Source organism: Mustela nigripes, chromosome 4 (assembly GCF_022355385.1).
Source record: "Mustela nigripes isolate SB6536 chromosome 4, MUSNIG.SB6536, whole genome shotgun sequence".
Lineage (NCBI taxonomy): Eukaryota > Metazoa > Chordata > Mammalia > Carnivora > Mustelidae > Mustela > Mustela nigripes.
Genome location: NC_081560.1, coordinates 115,562,829 through 115,587,809, shown reverse-complemented (window position 1 = coordinate 115,587,809; position 24,981 = coordinate 115,562,829). Strand labels below are relative to the sequence as shown.

General features: G+C 38.5%; 1 protein-coding gene across 7 annotated transcripts in view; it reads left to right on the top strand.

The window, feature by feature from the left end:
- Positions 1 to 24,981, top strand: part of RYR2 (ryanodine receptor 2) — a 739,709-nt gene that overhangs the window by 445,690 nt on the left and 269,038 nt on the right. For all 7 annotated transcript variants that reach the window (XM_059397367.1, XM_059397365.1, XM_059397366.1 and 4 more), the window contains 2 exons: positions 16,799 to 16,958; positions 19,992 to 20,139. In XM_059397367.1, coding sequence (XP_059253350.1) covers positions 16,799 to 16,958; positions 19,992 to 20,139 — 308 coding nt within the window. The remainder of the gene's footprint in view (positions 1 to 16,798; positions 16,959 to 19,991; positions 20,140 to 24,981) is intronic.

Sequence of the window (24,981 nt, the reverse complement as noted above, 5' to 3'; positions counted from 1 at the left end):
TCTTTTGTTTTTGTAAAGAATAGTTATTTTAAAAATAAAAATATGACAGACAAATCCAAGTACATCAGTAATCACAATAAATGCAAATGGATTCATTTTTCCAGATAAGATACAGAGATTGTCAGATTGGATTAAAAAAGATAACTCATGTTTTACATACCCCACAAAAATAATACAAAGCTATAGGTATTTTAGAATCAGTAAATTTAGAAAAATGGAACTATTTTATGATCCAGCAATTGCACTACTAGGTATTTACCCAAAGAATACAGAAGTGCTAATTCAAAATATACATGCACCCTGATGTTTATAGTAGCATTATCTACAATAGTCAAATTATAGAAACAACCCACGTGTCCATCAAATGATGAATGGCTAAAGAAAATGCAGTGTGTATATGCAATGGAATATTACTCAGCCAAAAAATAAAAAAAAAAAAAGAATGCAATCTTGCCATTTGCCACAGCATAGATAGAACTGGAGAGTATTATCCTAAGTGAAATAAGTCAGCCAAAGGAAGACAAATACCATATGATTTCACTCATGTGGAATTTAAGAAAAAAAAAAACAAGTGAGTTGGCAGGATGCAGCCAGAGAAATGCATTTTGGTCCATCAGCCCCCAGAGTACTGCAGTGGAAGCTTAATCATGAGAGCTTCGGGAGGATTTTGGGAAAGAGGTAGATAAGAATTTCAAACGGTCTTGAATCTGCTTAGCAGAAAGTCCACCCACAAGCCTTTGGGAGTGACATGAACTACCTCGTCTCCCTACCAGGTCCATGGGCACCCCCAACTCACCAAGTGTTAAATGCATACTTTTCCCAAATCTGCCAGCTGTGTGTGTGCTCCAGGGTATGTCCAGAAAAGCAAGCTTCAGGAGACGGGGAGCATGCTCAGAACGTAGGCCACATTTGGTGGGCCAGGGAGAATCTACAAACTTGAGATATAGCTCACCCCTCTGGAAATTAAAAAAAAAAAGAAAAAGAAAAAGTTTCTAATAACCTGCCTAGCAAACTGTAAGAACCTGAGAAGACACAGAGCTAATTAAAAGGGTCTTGGCTACTTCAAATGCAAAAGCAAAGATGCATAGCTACAAGAAGTATGAAAAATCAAGGAAATAGGGCATCACTAAAAGAAAATAATTTTCCAGCAACCAAGCTCAAAGGCATAGAATATTACAATATGATGAATTCAAAATAGCTGTTGTGAAGAAATTCAACAAGCTCCAAGAAAACTCAGAAAGACAATCCAGTGAAATCAGGAGTAAAGTTAATGAACACAAGGAGCTCTTGACCAAAGCAATTGAGATTCTAAAAAAGAACCAAATGGAAATACTGGACCTGAAGAATTCAGTGAGTGAGGTGAAGAATGTAGAGAAGAAGATCCGTCTCAACAGATCAGGGGGAGGAAGAAAAATGGCTTGGAGGTTAATGAATATAGAATTAATACGGCTAGAAGAGGAGCAGGAGCTAAGTTTAAAAAGAGTGAAAAAAGCCTAAAAAAGTCCTCAGATTCTGTGAGAAAAGCAAATATCTGATGATCAGGCTCTAAAAGGAGAAGGGGCAGAGTCTGTTTTATGAAATAATAGCCAAGAACCTCCCAAACCCTGGGAAAGACTTGGATGTACAAGTCCATGAAGCTAATGGCATAGCCTGTTATGTCAGTGTAAAAAGACCTTCTCCAAGACACATTTTAATGAAACTGTCAAAAATCAACCATAAAGAATCTCAAAGCCAGGGAGAGAAGAAAGTCCCTGACAAAGAAACCCCCATTAGGCTTGAGCAGATTTCTCAACAGAAACTCTGACAGGCCAGGAGAGAGAGGAATGATGTATTCAGTGTGTTGAAAGATTAAAAATTGCCAGCCAAGAATATTCTATCTGGCAAACTTATTCTTCAGATATGAAAGGGAAATAAAGGCTTCCCCAGGCAAAAGCTGAGGGGGGTTCAATGCCTTCAGACCTGCCATGCAAGAAATGCTAAAAGGAATTCTTCATGCTGAAATGCAAAGACACTAACCCAGGAATATAGCAGCGTGTGAAAGCTAATGGTGCACTGGTAATGGGGAGAAATCGGTCAGACTTAGAAATCTCTAACACTACACTCAGATGGTGTGTTAACCATGCAACTATAGTATGGAATTTAAAGTAGAAGAGTAAAGAGAACTAAAGCCACTTGGGTGCCTGGGTGGCTCAGTTCAGTGCCCAACTCTTGATTTCAGCTCAGGTTATGATCTCAGGGTTGTGAGATCGAGCTCCAGGTTGGGCTCCCCGCTCAGTGCAGAGTTACTAAGTTCTTACATATCAACAATTACTCTAAATGTACGTGGTTTAAATTCAAAATCAAAAGGCTCAGAGTGGCTCGATGGAAAAAATGTTCAACTACGTGCTGCCTATAAGAGACCCATTTCAGATTTAAGGTTTAACATGGACTCAAAATGTCATTTGAATTATATGCTGCATTTCCTATTTGAGAATAGACTATTTGTGTATTAGGGTTTTTTTTTTATGTATAATACACACTTCATTACAAAACCTTAAGGTTTTGTACAGACAAAGAAGAATGCAGTAGAAAAAGTCCACTTCTGAGAGCTGGTGATTGCCAATTTCTAATATGCCTGAGTAATTGAGATTTAAGAACAAAACAGAATTATAGGTATAATGAAAAAAAAAAAATCTGGGGCACCTTGGTGGCTCAGTGGGTTAAGCGTCTGCCTTTGGCTCAGGTCATGATCCAGCTCAGTGGGAAGGCTGCTTCTCCCTCTCTCTCTCCTCCTGGCTTGTACTCTCTCTGTCTCAAGTAAACAAATAAAATCTTTTAAAAAATAAATGAAAAAAATCCTTGTCTGAATACCAATGCCATTTAGTAAAACCTTTCTTTAGCACATATCTGTGTTATTAAAACAACACAGAGCATAGTAGATCAGGAACTGGTTGCCTGTGTTTATCACTGGGAAATAATAGATAGTGTTGAATTATGAACTGGTAGTATTTAGAATTGTCTGAGAGGTCTTTAAATTTAGTGGTAAATTCCTTCTGTCCACCATCACCTTCTTACCACTAATCCTTTGAAGTCCCTGCTAAGGATGGGGAAGGGGAGGTGTGAGTGGTATCTCAGGCATATGGGGACACATAAAAGGCAAGAATGATATTCTCAATGCATATAGGTCTATATAAATGACTTTCTTAAGTTAAAGGCTTGGATGCTGAATATGTCAGCCCATGATATAGAGATAGAGATATACTGTTTATATAGACATAGCACACGTACTAAATTCAGATAACGTAAATATTTACCTAAGTGAAAGATGGTGGTACAAATACAGTTAAATTTTTTCTTTAATGATGAAGCACTGTGATCATGAAGGAAAAAAAAAAAACAGCTTTATACACTCCTTTAATATGTAATGAGTAAATTTCACAAACCGCAAATTTAAAAATGTGCTAATATGTAATGTTCTTTATTTTCTCTGATCAGGTTTAATTTTGTATTTAAGCCCCATGGACTTGCACCACAATGAAGCTTAGGATTAGAAACTTAGTCCTAGTTTGTTGAGTGCAAACTCCATTAAAATCAAAGCTTTCTGTGTTTATTTTCACTTCTCAGTTTTGATTCAGATGTCATCTTCTCAAAGCATTCTTTCTTCACCTCCATTTAAGATTATTCCCTATTTAATAAAAAAAATTCGTTCCTATTTAAAATTATACATTTCCCCATGCCCCCCTTTTCTCCTTTATTTTTCCCCACAGCACTTATATCTTCTAACATACTGTTGTTCTACACTACTTTGTTTATTGCCTGATTCTGCATCAGAACGTAATTCCTGTAAACATAGATTTCTTTGTTCATGTTATTTAATGATAATATCAGTAGTTCATAGAATAGGGCCTAAAACATTCTAGCATTGAATGAGTATTTGTTGTTGAATTTGAATTCAGTGTCTACCTCCCTCTTAACCACTGGGGCTACCTGTGTTTGGTACACTTACACGTTGGGGAGGAGACATTGGACATTGGATTCATGGTCCATCTCCTTTGATTTTGCTCTCATGACTGAATTAATGTCAAAGCAAACCAGAGCTGGACAGAAGTTAAAAGTTTAGAGGCAAATTTTATTCAGGAACTATGGCAATTGGGGAAGAGAGACCTCTGTATCAAACTGAACCCCATTTGGAATCCAACGAGGATGAGTGGGGATTTATTGGCAGGGAGTGCCGGTGGGCAGTGGATAGAAGATTACTACTAGGAAACATCAAGGAGAAGGGAGATTCTGCAGAACCAATTTGATAGGATTCTTGCTGAAGGTAGACTCGGTGATAAGATATCAAGAAAGCGCAAAGAATGCGATCCAGTATCAAGGGTGGATTTTCGTTAAACTGATCCAGTAGTGTTCTTGCTAAAATGGAACTAATTAGAACAAGGGCAGAGCCTAAGGACAGAGTCCCAGTCTCAAAGAGGACTCAGAGGAGCCTGACTCAGGTTTGACCAGAGAGAGTGTCTTTGTCAATTACCTTCATTCATCGCTGCTGGCATCATATGGGATGCCTGTTTTCCCCACTGGTCTTTGGGTCTACTCTCATTTCTGTGAGTACTCTAGGTCATTGCTCTTCTTTTAGCTTCCTTTATAGGCTTAAAGGAAGCCTTTTAGGGAGTGCCAGAAACCTAAGAATACTCTTTCTGGCAATTTGGATATTGCAGCGTGTGGATGGAAGGGGTAGGGAACGTCGCCTGTCAGCCTAGATTGGGTTGGTTGCAATGTCTTGTTTCTCTGAAGTTGTGCCATGCAAGGAAAGGGTTTGGTGTGGGAGATTTTAGGATCTGGCCATTTTGCTCAGTGTTCTCTGGGAAGCAAGACAGAAGTTCACCTCGGTGCTGGGATCTACCTGGTCTCTACCTGGTTAAGTGTCAGGGAGCTTTGGCTTCCCTCCAGCTCCCCTGTCCTCTAGGCTCTGGAACCTGTCTGGGTAGGAGAAGGAGTCTTTATCTGGTTTTCTTCAAGTCTCAGGGCATCTGCGCTTGCTTTTTTGATATTCAAAAGCATAGCTTTTAATATCAGAAGGCCTTTTATCTGAAAGACTAATGTCTCTGCAGTGAATTTTCAAAGCCCGTGTTAAAAATCCAAAAACCAAGTTTGGCTTTCTTTGGTCTCTCTGTTGAGTTGACCCGTTCTTGGGGCATTGGATACCTTGTGGTTTTGTTTCAAAGGGCCTGTGGGGTAGTAGAAGGCCTTGGAGTAAAAAGAAATCGATAAAAGAGGAGTTGGATGGGCTGGGGTAGGGAAGCCTCCCAGGCACATCCTCATATTACATTTACTTAAAAACAAAGAAGTGAACTAGTGGAAAAAATGTATCCCTTGTCTGTTTCCTTTCTAATCTCTATACTGAAATTAATTCTCCAATATTTGTTTCCGGAGAAGGGTTTTTGAATTATCTCTCTATTCTTTCTGAGCAAATGTCAGCCCCGTATGCATTTTTAGTAGATGGGCTTCCAGCAAAACTTCCTTAATATCTCTGGTGTGCAGTCATCTGAGATTTTCCCGTTGGTTCCAAGGTACTTGAAGGGCTGATTTGGTTTGGAAATTTACACCTAACATCCACTGAACTTGGACATAATCTTTCCATGTTTATTGCACATCTTTTACAGCAGGATGACTTCCAAGCTTCATTTAGCCTGATTCCTACTAAACAAGTAAACTTGAGAGGTGCGAGAAGCTAGAAAAAAAAAAGGAAAAGTGCTTAGTGTTTCTCATTCTGCTGTGTTTTTTGTACACCACTTTAATTGCCCCTTCAGTGATATTATACTGCACACTTTTTTCAAGGGCTCATTTAGAATACCTGCTTAGGAAGAATGTAGGTCAGGTGGCAATGAAGTACAAAACTAAATTGCTAGTTAACGTGACAATTCATCAGTGGGGGCCAAGTGCCATCAATTTTTTGTTCACATCTTCGTTAATTTGATGCAGATGAAACGGGCAGTTTACCAGTTGTGTTTTGTTTTATTTTTCTGGGGAAAAAGGTCCTTTAAAAAAGAAACTGAAGCCCAGTATATATAATTTATTAATCTTGCTGTTTTATTTTAATTATTCAATTGTATGCTACATCAGAATAAATTCAGAGCTAATAACTGCAAAAGAATTTGGATACCTTGGAAAGGGAGTATTTTGAATATATTTATTTCATCCCCTATATATTCCTCATAATCTAAATTTCAGAATGATTGATGGAATGGGGACTTTGAATATTAAGGTAAAAGAAGTTTAAAATGATGCCTGCTAAACAGCTAGATTGCAGGAGAAAGATAGCTGTTGACTGATTCTGGTAGAATTTTCCCAGGAAGCTCAAGAAAGTAGAATGTAACACATGGATGTCTTTAACATGAACTTTATGTATTTTGTATTAATTTAATTACTACTGATAGGACTTGTCCCTATTATTTGGACTATGAAATTCTACCCCCAAAAAACTGGTATAGCAGTATTTCTTTCATTTCTTTTACATTTCTGGGAATTAATCTGAAACATTACTTGAAACCACATAGCTTCCAAGGATTATGTCAATCACAATTTACTCCAAAAGCTTGGCTTTTTGTTCTTTTTCAACCATAAGAAGATAATATTTCCTACTAGCAGTTGGTTGGTTCATCTTTTTGTACTTAAATAGATTATATTATTAAGGTGAAGTGAACATTATTGGCCAAGGTTTATTTATGTTCTTTAAAAAAATCCCATTTTATGGGGCCCCTGGGTGACTCAGTGGGTTAAGGCTTCTGTTTTCGGCTCAGGTCATGGTCCCAGGGTCCTGGAATGGAGCCCCACATCGGGCTCTCTGCTCGGCAGGGAGCCTGCCTTCCCCCTCTCTCTCTGCCTGCCTCTCTGCCTACTTGTGATCTCTGTCTGTCAAATAAATAAAATCTTTAAAAAAAAGAAATCCCATTTGGTTACAATGGTTTGATTCTTTGTCAACATATACTACAAACAGAAAAAGAGTTTTATAAATCATTGTTGATACTGATTAATATTGGTTAGGTATTCATGATGTCAGCACATTTATCAAATACAGTAAGTTGAAGTCTATGAATTTCAAAGATACTTTTTTTTACTGTGGTTGATTTGAAGGACAACAGTATGGAAGTAAGGTTCGGGTGAAATAGGACTTAGTAACTTTGATTTGGATGGGATTATTAGCCATTTAAAAGAATCGTTTGAAGCTTTAAATCCTTTCTTGCACAGGGTTATTTAGGAAAGTAAAATGAATTGTAGTCTGCGTCTAACAGAGAGCATGAACTAATTAATTATTATGCTGTGTTAAATCAACAGATGGAAATGCACCTCCGTGGGTTTTCCTTGTGATCACAGATTAAAGCAGCTCTATAGATACTCCATGTAAGAAGGGGAAATTTTAGAAAATCAAGAGAAATGCTTAGGGTTCTATATTATCCAGCTTTACACATTGGTAGAACTTATCTATAATGTTTGACTTGGAAGGACCTCCTTCCCACCCTCTGCCTTTCAAACATACCCCCCTATTGCATATGAGATATTGCTGGGATGTCTACCATTAGAACTGGTTGTAAGAGAGTATTTCCCTCTTTTCAAATGCACACATTGCTCATTAAGATGGTTTCAGCTCTCATCAAGTTGCTATTGAAACATGAGAGAAGAAAGAATGTGTGCTCTTGGGCTACCCCGTGCTGGGTGAATGTGAGGAAATCAGGAGGGGAGGGTGTCAAGCAGAGATAGGAAGATAGGACAGCAGAGAAGACTGAGTTCTTTGTCATTGCTCCTAAGGTTGCTTCCAACGAGTCACATTAAACTTAGAAATTAGACTCTGCCAGCTTGATCATTTGTCAGTGCCTTGGAAATATATTGGAAGCTCTTTATTGAAAAAAATATTTTGTGAATGAGAACTTGTATATGGGCTGCGCTTACAGTTTCTAGATTTATCTATTTATAATCAGAATTCTATAACATACAATGATTTATATGAGCTATTAAAAAATTCCATGTGGGACGCCTTGGGTAGCTCAGTTGGTTAAGCATTTGCCTTCTGTCGAGGTCATGATCTTGGGGTACTGTGATCGAATCCTACACTAGGCTTCTTGCTCAGTGGGGAGCCTGCTTCTCCCTCTTCCTCTGCCTGCTGCTCCCCCTGCTTATGCTCTCTCTCTGACAAATAAATAAAATCTTTAAAAAGAAAAATAAGTAAAAAACTCCCATGTGGCATAATTATAAAACATTTTTTAATTTAAAAATATTGTTAAATACCCAGATGTTCAGAGTTTTGATTTAAAACAGAACAAAATTTCTCGTCTATAAATGTAGCTTATGATGTAAATTGAATGACATAAGGCTGTAATTAGCCATAATTGTTACAATTGCTGCACTCATCTAATCCACTTAAACAAAACAAAATATTTCTGATACTTTTGTCTATAGATAAATGATTTATAAAATACGAGATGTCTTATGATAAAACAGTAACTAAGGCAGTTTCAACTTTATTCTTCTTAAAAATTATTTATTGCTGGAACACATTGATTCATTCAACATATTTTTATTGAATGTCTACCAACGATCAGACATTATTCTCCATTTTGTGGATAGCAGGGAACAAAGCAGTGGAACACCCTGCCTCTTTATGGTACCAGGCTTACCTGGTAATTCTGCTACCCACAGCCCAGAATACTTAAAAGAAAAAAGATTACATAGTTTTATCTCAGCATTTTCTCATGTTCTGGCTATTTTTTTTTTTTAACTTGGCATAATTAGCTGGTGAATTTCCTTTGTATAAAGGAGAATCTTTGAGATGAAGATACATGTACCTTTATATTAATTCGGCATATAAGTTAATTCTTTTTTTTTAATTTAAATTCAATTAGCCAACTTATAGTATATCATTAGTTTCAGAAGTAGTGTTCAGTAATTCATCAGATGTTTATAATACCCATTGCTAATCACATCACAAGCCCTCCTTAATGTCCATCACCCAGTTACCCCATTCTGTGTGTACCCACCTCCTCTTCAGAAACCCTCAGTTTGTTTCCCATAGTTAAGTCTCTCATGGTTTTTCTCCCTCTCTGATGATTTCCCATTCAGTTTACCCTCTCTTCCCCTCTAATCCTCTATGCTGTTTCTTATATTCCACTTATAAGTAAAAACCATATGATAATTGTCTTTCTCTGATTGAGTTATTTTGCTCAGCATAATACCCTCCAGTTCTGTCCACATCAGTGTAAATGGTAAGTAGTCATCATTTCTGATGGCTGAATAATTTTATATATGTGTGTGTGTGTGTGTATACATGTGCATGTATATATATATATATACACACAGGGTGCCAGGGTGACTCAGTCATTAAGCATCTGCTTTTGGCTCAGGTCATGATCCCAGGGTCCAGGGATCAAGCCCTGCATGGGATCCCTGCTCAGTGGAAAGCCTGCTTCTCCCTCTCCTACTCCCTCTGCTTGTGTTCCCTCTCTCACTGTCTCTCTTTCTTTCTGTCAAATAAAATCTTAAAAAATAAATAAAATCTAATTTGTCTGATATGTGGATTGCTATCCCAGCTTTCTTTTGACATCCATTGACACGATAAATGTTTCTCTACCCCCTTACTTTGAATCTGAAGGTATTTTTAGGTATATATATATATATTTGGGTATACACACACACACACACACACACACACACACACACACACATACATACACACACACACACACACACACACACACACACACACCATATCTTCTTTATTCATTTATCTGTTGATGGACATAGCACTTTCCACAATTTGGCTGTTGTGGACATTGCTGCTATAAACATTTGGGTGCAGGTGCCCCTTCAGATCATTACATTTGTATCTTTGGGATAAATACCCAGTAATGCAATTGCTGGGTTGTAGGGTAGCTCTATGTTTAACTTTGTGAGGAACCTCCATACTGTTTTCCAGAGTGGCTGCACCAGCTTACATTCCCAGCAACAGTGTAAGATGATTCCCCTTCTCTTCATCCTCGCCAACATTTATTGTTTCCTGAGTTATTAATTTTTGCCATTCTGGCTGGTGTGAGATAGTATCTCCTTGTGGTTTTGATTTGCATTTCCCTGATGCCAAGGGACGTGGAACGATTTTTCATGTGTCTGTTGGCCATTTGTATTTCTTTGGAGAAATGTCTTTTCATGTCTTCTGCCATTTCTTGACTAGATTATTTGTGGTTTTCTTGGGTGTTGAGTTTGATAAGTTCTTTATAGATAATGGATACTAGCTCTTTATTTGATATGTCACTTGCAAATATCTTCTATTGCATAGGTTGCCTTTTAGTTTGGTGAATGTTTTCTTTGCTGTGCAGAAGCTTTTTATCTTGATGAAGTTCCAATAGTTCATTTTTGCTTTTGTTTCCCTTTCCTTTGGAGACTCGTTTAGCAAGTAGTTGCTGTGGCCAAGGTCACAGAAGTTTCTGCTTGTGTTCTCTCCTAGAATTTTGATGGATTCCTATCTCACATTTAGGTCTTCTAACCCTTTTGAGTTTATCTTTGTGTAGTTTAAGAAAGTGGTCCAGTTTCTTCTTCTACATGTGGCTCTTCAATTTTCCCAGCACCATTTATTGAAAAGACTGTCCTTTTTCCATTAGATCTTCTTTCCTGCCTTGTCAATGGTTAGTTGACCATAGAGTTGAGAGTCCGTTTCTGGATTCTCTCTTCTGTTCCATTGATCTATGTGTCTGGTTTTGTACCAATACCATACTGTTTTGATTCAGCTTTGTAATAGAGCTTGAAGTCTGGCGGTGTGATGCCACCAGCTTTGATTTTCTTTTTCAACTTTACTCTGACTATTCAGGGTCTTTTTTGTTTGGTTCCATACAAATTTTGGGATTATTTGTGTTAGCTCTGTGAAAAAAATTGATGGTATTTTGATAGGGATTGCATTGAATGTATAGATTGCCCTAGGTAGTGTAGAGATTTTAACAATATTTGTTCTTCCAGTCCATGGGCATGAAATGTTTTTCCATTTCTTTGTGTCTTCCTCAATTTCTTTCAGCAATATTCTATGGTTTTTAGAATACACATCTTTTACCTGTTGGGTTAGGTTTATTCCTAGATATCTAACATTTTTTTGGTGCAGTTGTAAATGGGATCAACTCCTTAATTTCTCTTTCTTCTGTCTCATTGTTAGTGCATAATGCACATAATGCAACTGATTTCTGCACATTGATTTTATATCGGTCATGTTGCTGAATTCCTGTTGAGTTCTTAAAATTTCGAGGTGGAGTCTTTCAGGTTTTCCACATAAAGTATCATGTTTCCTGTGAAGAGTGAGTTTGACTTCATTGCCATTTTGAATGCCTTTTATAACTTTTTGTTATTAGATTGCTGAGGCTAGGACTTCTAGTACTATGTTGAACAACAGTGGTGAGAGTAGGCATTGCTGTTGTGTTCCTGACTTTAGGGAAGAAGCTCTCAGCTTTACCCCATTCAGAATAATATTCTCTGTGGGCTTTTTGTAGATGGATTTTATGATACTGAGGTATGTTCCTTCTATCCCTACACTGTGGAGAGTGTTAATTAAGAAACGATACTATATTTTGTCAAATGCTTTTTCCCATCAACTGAGAGGATTATATGGTGCTTGTCCTTTCTTTTGTTAACTCATTGAATGAGTTTGGAAGTTTTCCTTCCCTTTCTGTTTTTTTTGAAACAACTTCAGAAGAATAGGTATTCGTTCTTCCCCCTGGGAAGCCATCTGGCCCTGGACTCTGATTTGTTAGGAGATTTTTAATTACTGCTTCAATTTCCTTGATGATTATGGGTCTGTTCAGGTTTTCTATTTTTTCCTGTTTCAGTTTTGGTAGTCTGTATATCTCTAGGAAATGCATCTATTTCTTCCAGAGTGCCTAATTTGTTGGCATATAGCTACTCATAATAGGTTCTTATAATTCTTAGTATTTCCTCAGTGTTGGTTGTGATCTCCCCTCTTTCATTCATGATTTTATTAATTTGGGTCCTTTCTCTTTTCTTTTTGATAAGTCTGGGTAGTGGTTTATTGATCTTATTAATTCTTTCAGAGATCCAGCTTCTAGTTTCATTGATCTACTGTTCTTTTGGTCTCTATTTCATTGATTTCTGCTTTATTCTTTCTTACTGCTTTTCTCCTGCTTGGTTTAGGCTTTATTTGCTGTTCTTTCTCCAGTTCCTTTTGGTGTAAGACTAGCTTGTATATTTGAAACTTCTCTAATTTTTTTGAGAAAGGTTTGTGCTGCTATGTATTTCCCTCCTAGGGCCTGCCTTGCTATATCCCAAAGGTTTTGAACAGTTGTGTTTTCATTTTCTTTATTTCCATGAATTTTAAAAATTCTTCTTTAATTTCCTGGTTGACCCATTCATTCTTTAGTAGGATGCTCTTTAATCCAAGTGTTTGCATTCCTTCCAGATTTCCTATTGTGACTTAGTTCAAGTTTCAATGCCTTGTGATTTAAAAATATGCAGAAATATTCCCAATCCTCTGGTCCTAGTTGGGGCCTGATTTGTGACCCAGTATGTGATCTATTCTGGAGAGTGTTCCATTGCACTTGAAAAGAATGTGTATTTTGTTGCATTAGGAATGAATGCTCTGTATATATCTGTGATGTCCATTTGGTCAAGTGTGTCATTCAAAGCCCTTATTTCCTTGCTGATCTTATGCTTAGATGAGCTGCCCATTGCTGTGAGTGGGGTAAAGTCCCCTACTATTATTGTATTACTATCAATGTGTTTTCTTTATTAATTTAATACTTATAATTGTTATAATTATATACATATAATTATATATAATTATATAATTAATACTTATAATTGTTATATGTTCTTGTTGGATAAACTCCTTAAGTATATATAGTGTCCCTCTTCATCCCTTAGGACAGTCTTTGCTTTAAAGTCTAATTTGTCTGGGGTGCCAAGGGTGGCTCAGTCATTAAGCATCTGCTTTTGGCTCAGGTCATGATCCCAGGGTCCAGGGATCAAGCCCTGCATGGGATCCCTGCTCAGTGGAAAGCCTGCTTCTCCCTCTCCTACTCCCTCTGCTTGTGTTCCCTCTCTCACTGTCTCTCTTTCTTTCTGTCAAATAAATAAAATCTTAAAAAATAAATAAATAAAATCTAATTTGTCTGATATGTGGATTGCTATCCCAGCTTTCTTTTGACATCCATTGCCATGATAAATGGTTCTCTACCCCCTTACTTTGAATCTGAAGGTATTTTTAGGTCTAAAGTCCATCTCTTATAGGCAGCATATGGATTGGTCTTGCTTTTATCCAGTCTTATACCCTGTGTCTTTTGATTGGAGCATTTAGTCCATTTACATTCAGAGTAACTATTGAAGGATGAATGTAGTGCCATTGTATTGCCTGTAAAGTCCCTGTTCCTGTTGATTGTCTCTGTTTATTTCTGATCTATGTTACTTTTGGGCTCTCTCTTGAGAGAGAGAGATAATTTATTTAATATTAATAATATAAAATAAAATTTATATTTTAAAATATAAATTTTAAAATAAATTTAAAATTTATTTAATATTTCTTACAGGGCTAGTTTGGTGATCACAGATTCTTTTAGTTTCTGTTTGTCCTGGAAGCTCTTTATCTCTCCATACATTTTAAATGATACTTTAGATGGAAAAAGCATCTTTGGCTGCATGTTTTTTTTCATTTAGCACCAAGAATGTGTCATTCTGGCCTTTTATGGCCAGCCAGGTCTCTGTGGATAGGTCTGATGCCAGTCTAATATTTCTATCATTGTAGATTAAGGAGTTCTTGCCTCAAGCTTCTTTTGGGATTTTCTCTTTATCTCTGAGATTTGCATGCTTCACTATTATATGTCAGGGTTTTGATCTATTTTTAATGATTTTTGAGGAGCGTTCTCTCTACCTCTTGGACTTGAATGTCTGTTTCCTTCCTTAATTATGGAAGTCCTCAGCTGTGACTTGCTCATATATGCCTTATGTCCCTGTCTCTCTTCTTTTTCTGGGACCACAATAATTCTAATATTGTTGATGGTATCGCTAATTTCTTGAAGCTTCCCTTCGTGATCCATTCGTTGTTTTTCTCTCTTTTCCTCAGCTTCCTTCTTTTACATCATCTTGTTTTCTCTGTCACTGACTCTCTCTTCTGCCTCATTTACCCTAGCTGTTGGAGCATCCAATTTAGAATGCATGTTAGTTGAAACATTTTTAAATTTCAGCCTGATTAGATTTTATTTCTGCTTTAAGAGATTCTCTGGTGTCTTTTATGCTTTTCTCGAGCCCAGCTAGTAACTTTATAATTGTTATCCTGAATTCTAGGTCTGACATTTTACTTATATCCATATTGATTAGGTCTGTGGCAGAGAGTATTACTTCTGTTTTTTTCTTTTGTTGTGAATTCTTCCTTGTAGTTATTTTGCCTAGAGAAGAATGGATGAACAAGGGAATAAAATAAAAAATATCAAGGATGACTCAAGCAAAATACCAACTAGACAAATCTGAAGAGGTCTGAAACCAAAAATGAAAAGAAAAAGGAAAAAAAAAGGAAAAAAGAAAATATAATTTCCCAAGTGGATAAGACAGGGTGGTCCACTTGGTCATGGGTATATTTTGCTCTGTTAGAAGACCCTAAATCCCAAAATTTCAAAGAAAGCAAAACATATATATACAAAAATGAAATTGAATACAGTGAAAGGAAGCGAAAAATGAAGACTATATCTATAAAATGTAAATGTGAAAATGAAAGTTTTAAAAAAAGGCTAAAAAATAGAGTTGCTAAAATAAGAAAGTAGTTGAAAAGGGGGAAAAAAGATTATAAACTGAAAGATAAAAGAATCATGAGAAAAAACCCTCGAATTCTATATACTATTTTCCCCTCACACTGGAGTTTTGCAATTCTGTGTGTTTGGTACACTTGGTGTTACACTGATGTTATAGCTAGTTTTCTGGGAGAGGGGCCTGCTGCTCTGATTCTCAGATGCCTTTGCCTGGGTAGAGTTGCACTGTCCCTTGCCAGGGGACCAGTCTCAGTGTAAGCTGCTTTGGGTTGCTCTATGTGGGTTTTGTTCCCCGAAGGATTTCTGTGGCCCATTAGAGGACAAAAATTAAATGAAAATAAAAATGGCTGTATCCCTGTTTCTAGCCCTGGAGCTGAAAGATCTTGGGCCCCTAAATTCAGTAAAAATTCAGGGAAAAGCAGTCTTCACTTTTATGTGCACCGAACTCTGCAGACTCCTTCGAAGCACACCCTACTTTTCTTCCCAGGGGAGAGAAGAGGGTTCTCCCAGGCCTGCCACATGTAGGCCTCCCTGCACGGAGACCAGTCTTTGGATTGAATTGCTGTTCACGGTTTATGGCGAACTGAGCTGAGATCCCACTCCTGGGCTTGCTGACCATAGCCAGTTTCCTGCTCCAGTGCTTGGGAGCTCTGCCAGCTCAGGCATCCCCATTCTTTCTGTGACCCCGGGGATCCTGAGACCACAGGATCCCACCTAGAATTTTGTCCCGCTTTGCCATCTGAGCACCTTTCCAGTGGGGTTGTCTCTCACTGGAGCAGATTTTTAAAAGTACTGATTTTGTGCTCTGGGGCTGTAACACTCTCTGGGAGCTGCTTACAGAGGTTCCCTCCCCTGCTGTTCATCTTCCAATGTATTCCATCTGATTCAGTTCTCCACACCTCCTACCGTCCCCAAAGTGGTTGCTTTTCTATTTGTAGAATTCCAGCAATTCTTTTCTTTCATCTCAGGTTGTATTCGTAGGTTTTCAGAATGATTTGATAGTTATCTGACTACATTCAAGGCACCTGATGAAACAAGGCTCCCTACTTTTCTGCCATCTTGCTTCCTTCCACCAAATCTTTCAAAAACTATAAATCAGAAGGCTGATTATCTGCCATGTCCTATTTCAAGTACGATGGCATTTTGAAAAATGGATTAGAAACAAATCTGACCTCAAAGCCTGGTTGACTATAGGTAATACAACAATGACAGAAGAACAGAAGAGAAGCAGCTATAAAACAGGTTTTGTTGGAATCTCAGTAGTTAAAGAGAATGAGGTGACTCTGTGTGTATCTGTGGGGGGTCGGGCAGTATTATTGCCCTAATATGTACATGCTGGAAACTTGGTATTTTTCAATTTTATAGCTCTTATGAAAGATGAAAACCTACACTTGTTTTAGTGCTTTCTCTCCATTTCAGCATATAGAAGTAGTTTCAGGTAAGAGTTCCTTAAAACCCAGGCCTTCATTATTTTTTAGATGGTTAAATACCTGGGATTTTCTACCCTCTGTCTTATCCAGATGCTTCCTAAATTATATAACTAAGAAAGAAAATAGGAAAATAACTTATAAATGCATTAAAATTTACCTATAGAATAATAAATAGCTAGTATCTGTAAAGATCCACAGATTCATTAAATACGTAAATATACAAATTAATGCAACACTTAATAGTTGAAGAAAATGAGAATAGGAAGAGAAATCCATCAGATGTTTTCATTGATAACCAGTATTTTGGTGGTTTGTACTATAGAAGAGCCTCAAGAGTTAGGAACTCAGTAAATCCTTCTCAACCTTGAGAGATAGGTAACTTGTCTCATTTCGCTTTCACTGGCATAAAAATTAAAACCAAGATTGTGTGGCCTTTCTACTTAATGAGTTATTAGCTTAAGTGAAGGGTTCCAGGCTTGCTGACCAGGTAACCACTGTGGTTAAATGAACCATTAGAAGTAGGTATGGCCATAAAGAGACTGGTATAGGGATTTTTCAGCTTTGACTTTTTCAAAAAGGCCAATTACATATTTCTTTTGTTTTGCCTTATAGTTACCAGCTGACAAGTGGGTACAAGCCTGCCCCAATGGACCTGAGCTTTATCAAACTCACCCCATCTCAGGAAGCGATGGTGGACAAGTTGGCAGAAAATGCCCATAATGTGTGGGCCCGGGATCGAATCCGGCAGGGCTGGACTTATGGCATCCAACAGGTATGAGGGGGCTTTAGAGCATGGAGGCTGAGGTTTGTTAAGTGCCAATCAGCATTGTTCGTAACAGGGGAGATTAAATAATTATTGTTTTGAAATTCACATACATGTTTTAATATACGTATGCAGTGACACACCTGTCCAGTGCTGGACTCTGGAAGTCAGATGACCATAACCCTGAGTAAAAACAGGGAGTTTGAACCACCACAGTGATTTATAATGTGGTTTCATGGCATTTCTCTCTCTCTCTCTCTGAGATTGTCTTTAAGGAGAAACTTCTGAAATATGAGAAGATTGATATACAATAATAATAAAAGAGGTCCACAGTTCCTCGTTTGAAACCCCTGGGGCCAGATGAATGTCAGAATCCAGATATCTTTCGGTTTCTGGAATGGCGATACGGTGATCGATTACATGCTTCTTAGCACCCTCCGCAGGGCAACAGAATGTAAATTACTATTTGTTCAGCACCGTGTAGGCCTGATCATACCAAGAGGGGATAAATAAAGCCTATAAACAGGCTTGCTTCAATTCAGATCACGTTCTACCACCAACTGAGTTTGTGTTAAAGTTAGTCAAGGATGGGTTTTCTGAGGTTTCTGGATGTCAGAGTCGTGGATCTCTCTCTATTAATGGTGGCGCTGGTGGGAGTGACTAACAGTCCGTGAGTACACCAGGAGGTGTCATCGCCGAGGGGCCGAAGAACGCATTTGAGCCTCTCACCTCTGAGTCCTCGTGTGACCCTGGCAGGCTTCTTAAATTCTCTGAGCCACTGTTTCCCTCGGCAGTAAGGAACTTAACGTCATTCTATAACTTACTTGTGAGAGAGGCTCACAGCAGTGCCTGGGCAGACCAAATACGTAGGGCGGTTTGCTCTTAAATTAGGTGGCTGTCCCCGACAGGAGCTTTACACATATTCTCTTAAACTCTGACAACAGTTCCATGAGGGAGGAATCCTTTTATTCCCAGCTGACATATGGTGCACGGGGATCCTCCTTGGGCGCGGTTTGCCCAGCGCTCTGCGGCTAGCAGGTGGCAGACCCTGCTTGGGATCAAGCCTTCGGACTCCAGAGCCAAGATGCTTCACTGCCTTGTTGCAGTGCCTCTTGGCAGCTCAGTTTAGGCTTCCTGTACTTAGAATTTTTCAGGAATAAAATGGATTCTTACTTACAGGCTTAGACTATGGTCCAGGAAACAGCCTAAATATTGGTTTAAAGAAATGAGTTTTGAAAACCCGTGTAAGCCAGTGACTTCTTGCTATTGGGAAGGCCAAATAAAAATGGAAGAGCCTTGATATACCTCATAAAATATATTTTTATATTGAATTAAGCTGGTTGTAGCTGATGAGAATGTCAACACTACATCTGCTCCAGCATTGTTTCTATGTGTAGGGGTGTGTGTGTGTGTGTGTGTGAGAGAGAGAGAGAGAGAGAGAGAGAGATAGAGAGAGAACCTGAACCTTATATTCCCAGATGGATGAGGGGTTCACACTGGCTCTGCAAAAGGAGGGCTTAACTTATCTTGAAGACCACGGAGCTCTGTCAGACAAATGAGCAGTTCCCTAAGGTCCCTGTCTTCAGGGTAGGGGCGCTCCTTCCTGTGCATGTGTTTCCTCATAAAAGCACAAGGCTCTGTTTGAACCTGCTGGAGCTCTCATTTAAATCATTTCCATTCCTTCCCCCAGGTCGCACCCCATCCCTCCACCGCATTCCCCACTGACATAGCCCATGTTTGCCAGGTTATTTGAATAAGTGTCTTGAATTTTCCATCACCTTCTTGTTAACATAACCTACTGAAAGTCCTTGAGAGTGGTTTCCTCAAATTACCCTCTTCTCTGTCTCTCGAGCACAGCTGCTTTCAAACATGAGTGTGCGTCGGATCCCCTGGGGAGCTCCTTTTAACTGAGTCCCAGGACACCATCTCAAGAGAGGAGGATGATTCATTTAATGCTTCAGACCTTCTATAGAGGAAAAGTTTGGGGCTAAAACCACGTTGAAAGAGAGGAGAGCAGGGTGATGTTTATAGTGTTAGTTTATTTGGTGTGGCTTTGGAGTGGTGCTCCCCACCAAATGACCTAGGCGACCTTAACCCCCAATGTGTCCATCCGTGTTCATGTATTCAGGAGCAAGTGTTCAGTACAAATTTGCTAGAGAGAGGGGAGAAGACAGTAAGAAAAGCTTTCCTTGCTCTTACCCAACCGAGACAAACCCCATCCACCACGTGGCATATTTGTTTTGAGACATTTGGGAAGGATCTACAGCCTCGTCATTCTTAGTCAAGCTCAGGTTCACCTGAGAATTGAGAATGCTTCTTGAGATCTGGAAAGTCCGACAAAATCTGCAGCAGAGTCTCGGGCAGTGGAGGAAAGGAAGCGCTTTCTTTTGCCAGGATAGTAGGATAGCTAGCTTTCTGGCTTTGCCAACATCAGTGCCATCGCATTTTAAACCTGGAGCCTCTTTTGTCATAAACAGTTCATGAGTTTTGTAGGTATTTCAGTATTTCTGCTATTAACAGGTTTCACAGGTTGATAGAGTCACCTTAATGCATTACTCTTCAGGCCATTTGAGTTCATAGAATGGCTGTCTATAACATGCTGAGTTTTTCCGAGAAAGAGACAGCAGCCATATGTTGTTTGTGGACTAAAATCACTGAAAAGTGACCAGTGATCATTTGGCTGTTCTTGTAACAAAGACTTGTCTGTCAGCTTTGCAAGGAAATTCCATGTTTTCTAAATTCACAGGTTGCCCTGTGACCCCTGCAGATGGAAGGTGGTTGAAGAGATCCTTCCAGCTGGCTTGGTCGTTGTTGTTGTTTACTTCTTCTTCTCCTGGGGAGGGCCTGCAGTCACTCATCTGATCCATCTTTTCTATTGCTAGGGGTTCAGTAACTTCCATTACCTGAAAAGACTAAGGTGGTGGGGGAGGGGCAGCTTTTACCTCAGGGGCCTCACATTCTATTATATTTGGAAGCTGTCACCCTTCCAGAAGGATTGCTTTAGTCCTACTTTGACGATGGACACCTTTTCTCTTCCTGTAGGATGTAAAGAACAGAAGAAACCCTCGTCTGGTTCCCTATGCCCTTCTAGATGACCGCACCAAGAAATCCAATAAGGACAGCCTCCGTGAGGCCGTGCGCACGCTGCTGGGGTATGGCTACAACCTGGAAGCGCCAGATCAAGATCATGGTATTTTTTTTTTTTATAAGATTTTTATTTATTTGACAGACAAGCAGGCAGAGAGGCAGGCAGAGAAAGAGAGAGGAGGAAGCAGGCTCCCTGCTGAGCCGAGAGCCTGATGCGGGGCTCGATCCCAGGACCCTGAGATCATGACCTGAGCCGAAGGCAGAGGCTCAACCCACTGAGCCACCCAGGCGCCCCCATGCTATTTTTTTTAAAAGATTTTATTTATTTATTTGAGAGACAGAGAGACAGAGCATGAGGGGGGAGGGGCAGAGGGAGAAGGAGAAGCAGGCCCCTTACTGAGCAGGGAGCCCAATGCAGGACTCGATCTCAGGACCCTGAGGTCCTGACCTAAGCCAAAGTCAGGCACTTAATCCACTCAGCCACCCAGGCATCCCCAAGATCATGGTATTCTGGTTTTCCTTTCTTCCTCTCAGGTATCGAAGTTGTGTGGTAGTTCTTCAGAGCCAAATAATTAGCTAAAAGGGCAGCATACAATGGGTCCTTTGGGATGTCATCTAGTTTGTAATTTAGGACAGTGTTTTAGGGCATTTTTTTTTTTCCTGAAGGACGCTTGAGGGATTAGACTCATCTCTCATTTGAGTGTCTCAGGACCACAGTGATTCTGCTGGGGGGAGAAACGAGAGAAACCTTCCCAAAGAGTTTGATATGAACAGTGTACTCTCTTAACTGTGGTACAGCTCCCACCCAACCCCACCCGTTCTCCTTCAAAAGAGTTGATTTAGTTGTTTAACTCGTGTCTTCTGAACTTTCATTATTTATACTCATACCTAGAGGTAATATTAACTAATTAGTGCAACATTTTGCTTTAAGATAAGCGCATTAGAATAGGCATTCAATAAATTTGTGTTGAAAAAACTGGGTTTTCAGAGTTCTTATAAAGAACACATTCCCCCTTAAATAATACCTGTTAAGAATATGGTTTAAAATATCAGTACCAATTCCTTTTTCCTTCGCCTGAAGTTTGACTTGGTATGACTCTCCATATTTTAAAATCGGCAGAGTGAAATAAACAATGTGTGTTTCCTGATAGTGCCTGTATTTTTTTGATAGAAATTTTTAAAAAATGTATCCAAACTATTCTCTAATGACTAACATCTTCAGTGTTGTATCTGTGCATAGAAATCCAGACTGTAAGTAGTAATAATAGCTAATGTTTATATAGTGCTTGTCATGTGCAGCAGGTGTTTCCGAGACCTTTATAATTAAGTGATCCTCACAGGAGTAACCCTATGGGGTGATCCATGCATTAAGCTCAATTTACAGATTAGGAACTTGAGATGCAGAGACTTCTCTGCCTTTCTGTATGCTACGTTGCAGGTGGAGAATCCCATCCCCAGGCATTCTGACTCCAGACTTCAGTCTGTGGAGTTGATTCAGTAGGTCGTTAAATCTCAAGAGCTCTAGTAGATACTGAATCCTAACATTTGCTGCCAATAAAATTAGGTATTCCCTTGGTAACAGTGGTGTTCATAATTATACCTCCTTATTTTCTCTTGAGGTCAGTTTTATAGCAACAAATATTTGGTAGACCCTTATTAACTGGGTGCTATCAGGTGTGGAAGGTATGAGAGGGATCCGTGTCTTAAAGAGTCTATAGTCCATATGACCACTGGAATAGAAATAGACAATACAAAGCTTCTTATCTAAGATGTAACAGAATAAACCATAAGTTTTTTTTTTTAATCCATTCTTCTGTTGATGAAGGTTTGAATTGTGTTCAGTTTTTGGCAATTACGAATTAAACTGCTATGAAGACTTGTAGACAAGTCTTTGTGAAGACTCAGACTTTTCATTTCTCTTCAGGTAAATATCTAGGGAGTAAAATTACTGGACCATGGGACAGATATATTCTTTATAGGAAGATTCCAGATGGTTCTGCAAAGTTACTCCCATGACCAGTGTATGAGGGTGCCAGTTGTTCCCACATCCTGGCCAAGGATTGGTAGCTAATCTTTCTGATTTTAACTGTTCTGGTAGATGCAAAATGGAATCTTGCAGTTTCAATTCTCATTCTTCTCATGAGTAATAATGTTGAATTTTTTTTCTTGTACTTACTGGCCATTGGTATAAGTCTTTTATTTCCCCCCTGAATTTATATTCAATTAAAAATTTGGGTGTTTTTTTTTTATCTTTTTATTGAATTATAAGTATATGTAATTGTAAGCATATATATAAATTTTCTGGGTATAAGGGCTATGTCAGATATTGGAAATAACTCGTTGTTTCTGGGTTGTGCTTTCATTTTCTCAGTGAGATCTTTCAGAAAGCCCACCATTCTTAATTTTGATGAAGTCCTTTATGATTTTTTCCCTTTAAGGTTGTATATTTTATGTCCTGAAAAATCTTTGCCTGTGCAAAAACAAAGATTCTCTCTTGTGCTTTCTTTCAGAAGTTTTATTATTTTACTTTTTTGTTTAGGTCTGTAGTCTAATTTGAGTTGAGTTTTGTTTGTGATGAGACACTAAGGTCAAGGTTCACTTTCGTCCTGGTCGATATCCAACTGTCTCAGCACCATTTATTGGAACAGATTATCCTTTCCTCATTAAATTGCCTTGGTACCTTTGTCATCTATCTATTGACAGTTGGGTCCTATCGATCTGTATGTCTGTCCTTAACTCAATACCACACTACTGTCTTTATTATTATAACTTTTTAACAAATCTTAAAATCAGGTAGGGTAGTCCTCTAACTTCTTTAAGAGTTTTGTCAGCTTCTTTTTTTCTTTGCATTTTCTTACATTTTAGATCCCCACTTGTAAATTTGGTTTGGATGGGCTTACAGCTGGCTTTGTAGGTCACTCTAGGGGAGAATTGACATCTTAACAATATTTAGTCTACCAGTTCACAAACGTGGCATATCTTTCCTTTTTTTTTTTTTTCTTTTTGTCTTTAGTTTGTCTCCAACTTTCAGAGTAGAGATCTTGCCCATTATTTTATAGAGGCATCTGATATTTTAGAAATATCATAAATTAAATTAGTTTTCACTTCCTTTCATCTTCTAGTTGTTCACTGAATATGAGAAACATTATTAGTATATACATATTATTATAATTATATCATTTGGTCTGGCAGAATTCATCTTACTTTTTTTTCTTTCTTTTACTCTTTTTCTGTGTACAAAGTGTTTACAGTTTTCTACCCACATAACCATAATGTTTTCCCCTCCCCCCCCCCGTATTTTACTTTTTCCTTTATAATTATCATGCATTTTTTGTCTTTTGACTTAGTGAACTGGTTAAGACTTAGAGTGTTTATTAGTAGTGGTGAGAGAGGTTATCCTGCCTTCACTTCATAGTGAAACATCAAGACTTTTTCCCTTAAGACTGGGAACAAGGAGAATATCACACATATTGGAGTAATGCCAGTGGTGATCAAGGATTAAGAAAAAGGAAAAACAAACAAAAACAAAAACAAAACAAAAAGAGCAATAAAGGAGACTTATAGAGACCAACAGAATAATATGAATGAACTGAGTAGCAGAGTCTCTGTTGGAGCTCCCAACACATGTTCATACACATACACACCCTCTCCCACACAGACTTATATGGACACACACACACATACACGAACACCCCAAAAAGTAAAATGAAAAGTCAGATGAGAAAACATTCTGGCATCGGAGCTGGTTAAAATCACGATGCGATATTATGAAGGTGTTAAGTACAATGAAATGCTGATAGGAAGCGCTCTCAGGTGTTTCATATTAAGGTTAAAGAGCAAAGTCGTGAAGTCTGCAAAGAGCGTGGTACTATTCTTGTTATAACAAAGAATATATGTAAACACTTGCACACGCACAGACGGACTGCGAATAGACACAGAAAACAATGGTAACAGTGATTGCTTCCAGGAAGCATAGCTAGATAGCCAGCAGACAGCTGTGGGAGGGAAGATTTACATTTTGCCACATATCATTTCTTTTAAATTTTATACTCTATTTGCATTATCCATTCAAACAAAAGAAATGAACTTTTTAAAAAAATTATGGTTGATATCCAAGAAAGGAAGTGCATTTTACCCTGTACAAGGACATGTGCAGTATATGCCAGAAATAAATAGTGATGATTATATTTTATTTATTTTTATTTTATTATTATTTTTTTTTAATTTTTATTTATTTGGCAGACAGACCACAAGTAGGCAGAGAGGCAGGCAGAAAGAGAGAGGAGGAGGAGGCAGGCTCCCTGCTGAGCAGAGAGCCCGATATGAGGCTCGATCCCAGGACCCTGGGATCATGACCTGAGCCGAAGGCAGAGGCTTTAACCACTGAGCCACCCAGGCACCCCAGTGATGATTATATTTTAAAGACATTATCAGTCAAAGGCATAGGTTGTGTCAGTTACATCTGATGTCTTCACTTTTTAGGGATGACCGTATTCCCTGGATACCGCATAAGATGTTGCCTTTATGATGTATAATTTTACAATATTTACAACCGTAATTTTGTCTTCTTCATACCCTTGTGAGGCAATGTATTGCTACCTTGCAGTTACCTACTTTTTTTTTCTCAAGGAAAAATTTATTTTTTTAAAGTTTAATTACTTATAATCTCTATAAGCAGATGAGGGATGAACTCATGACCCAACATCAAAAGCAACATGCTCTTCTTTTTATTTTTTAATTATAATTTTTATTTTTAACTTTCTTTTCAGCATAACAGTATTCATTGTTTTTGCACCATACCCAGTGCTCCATGCAATACGTGCCTTCCATAATGCCCACCACCTGGTTCCCCCAACCTCCCACCCCCCGCCCCTTCAAAACCCTCAGGTTGTTTTTCAGAGTCCATGGTCTCTCATGGTTTACCTCCCCTTCCAATTTCCCTCAA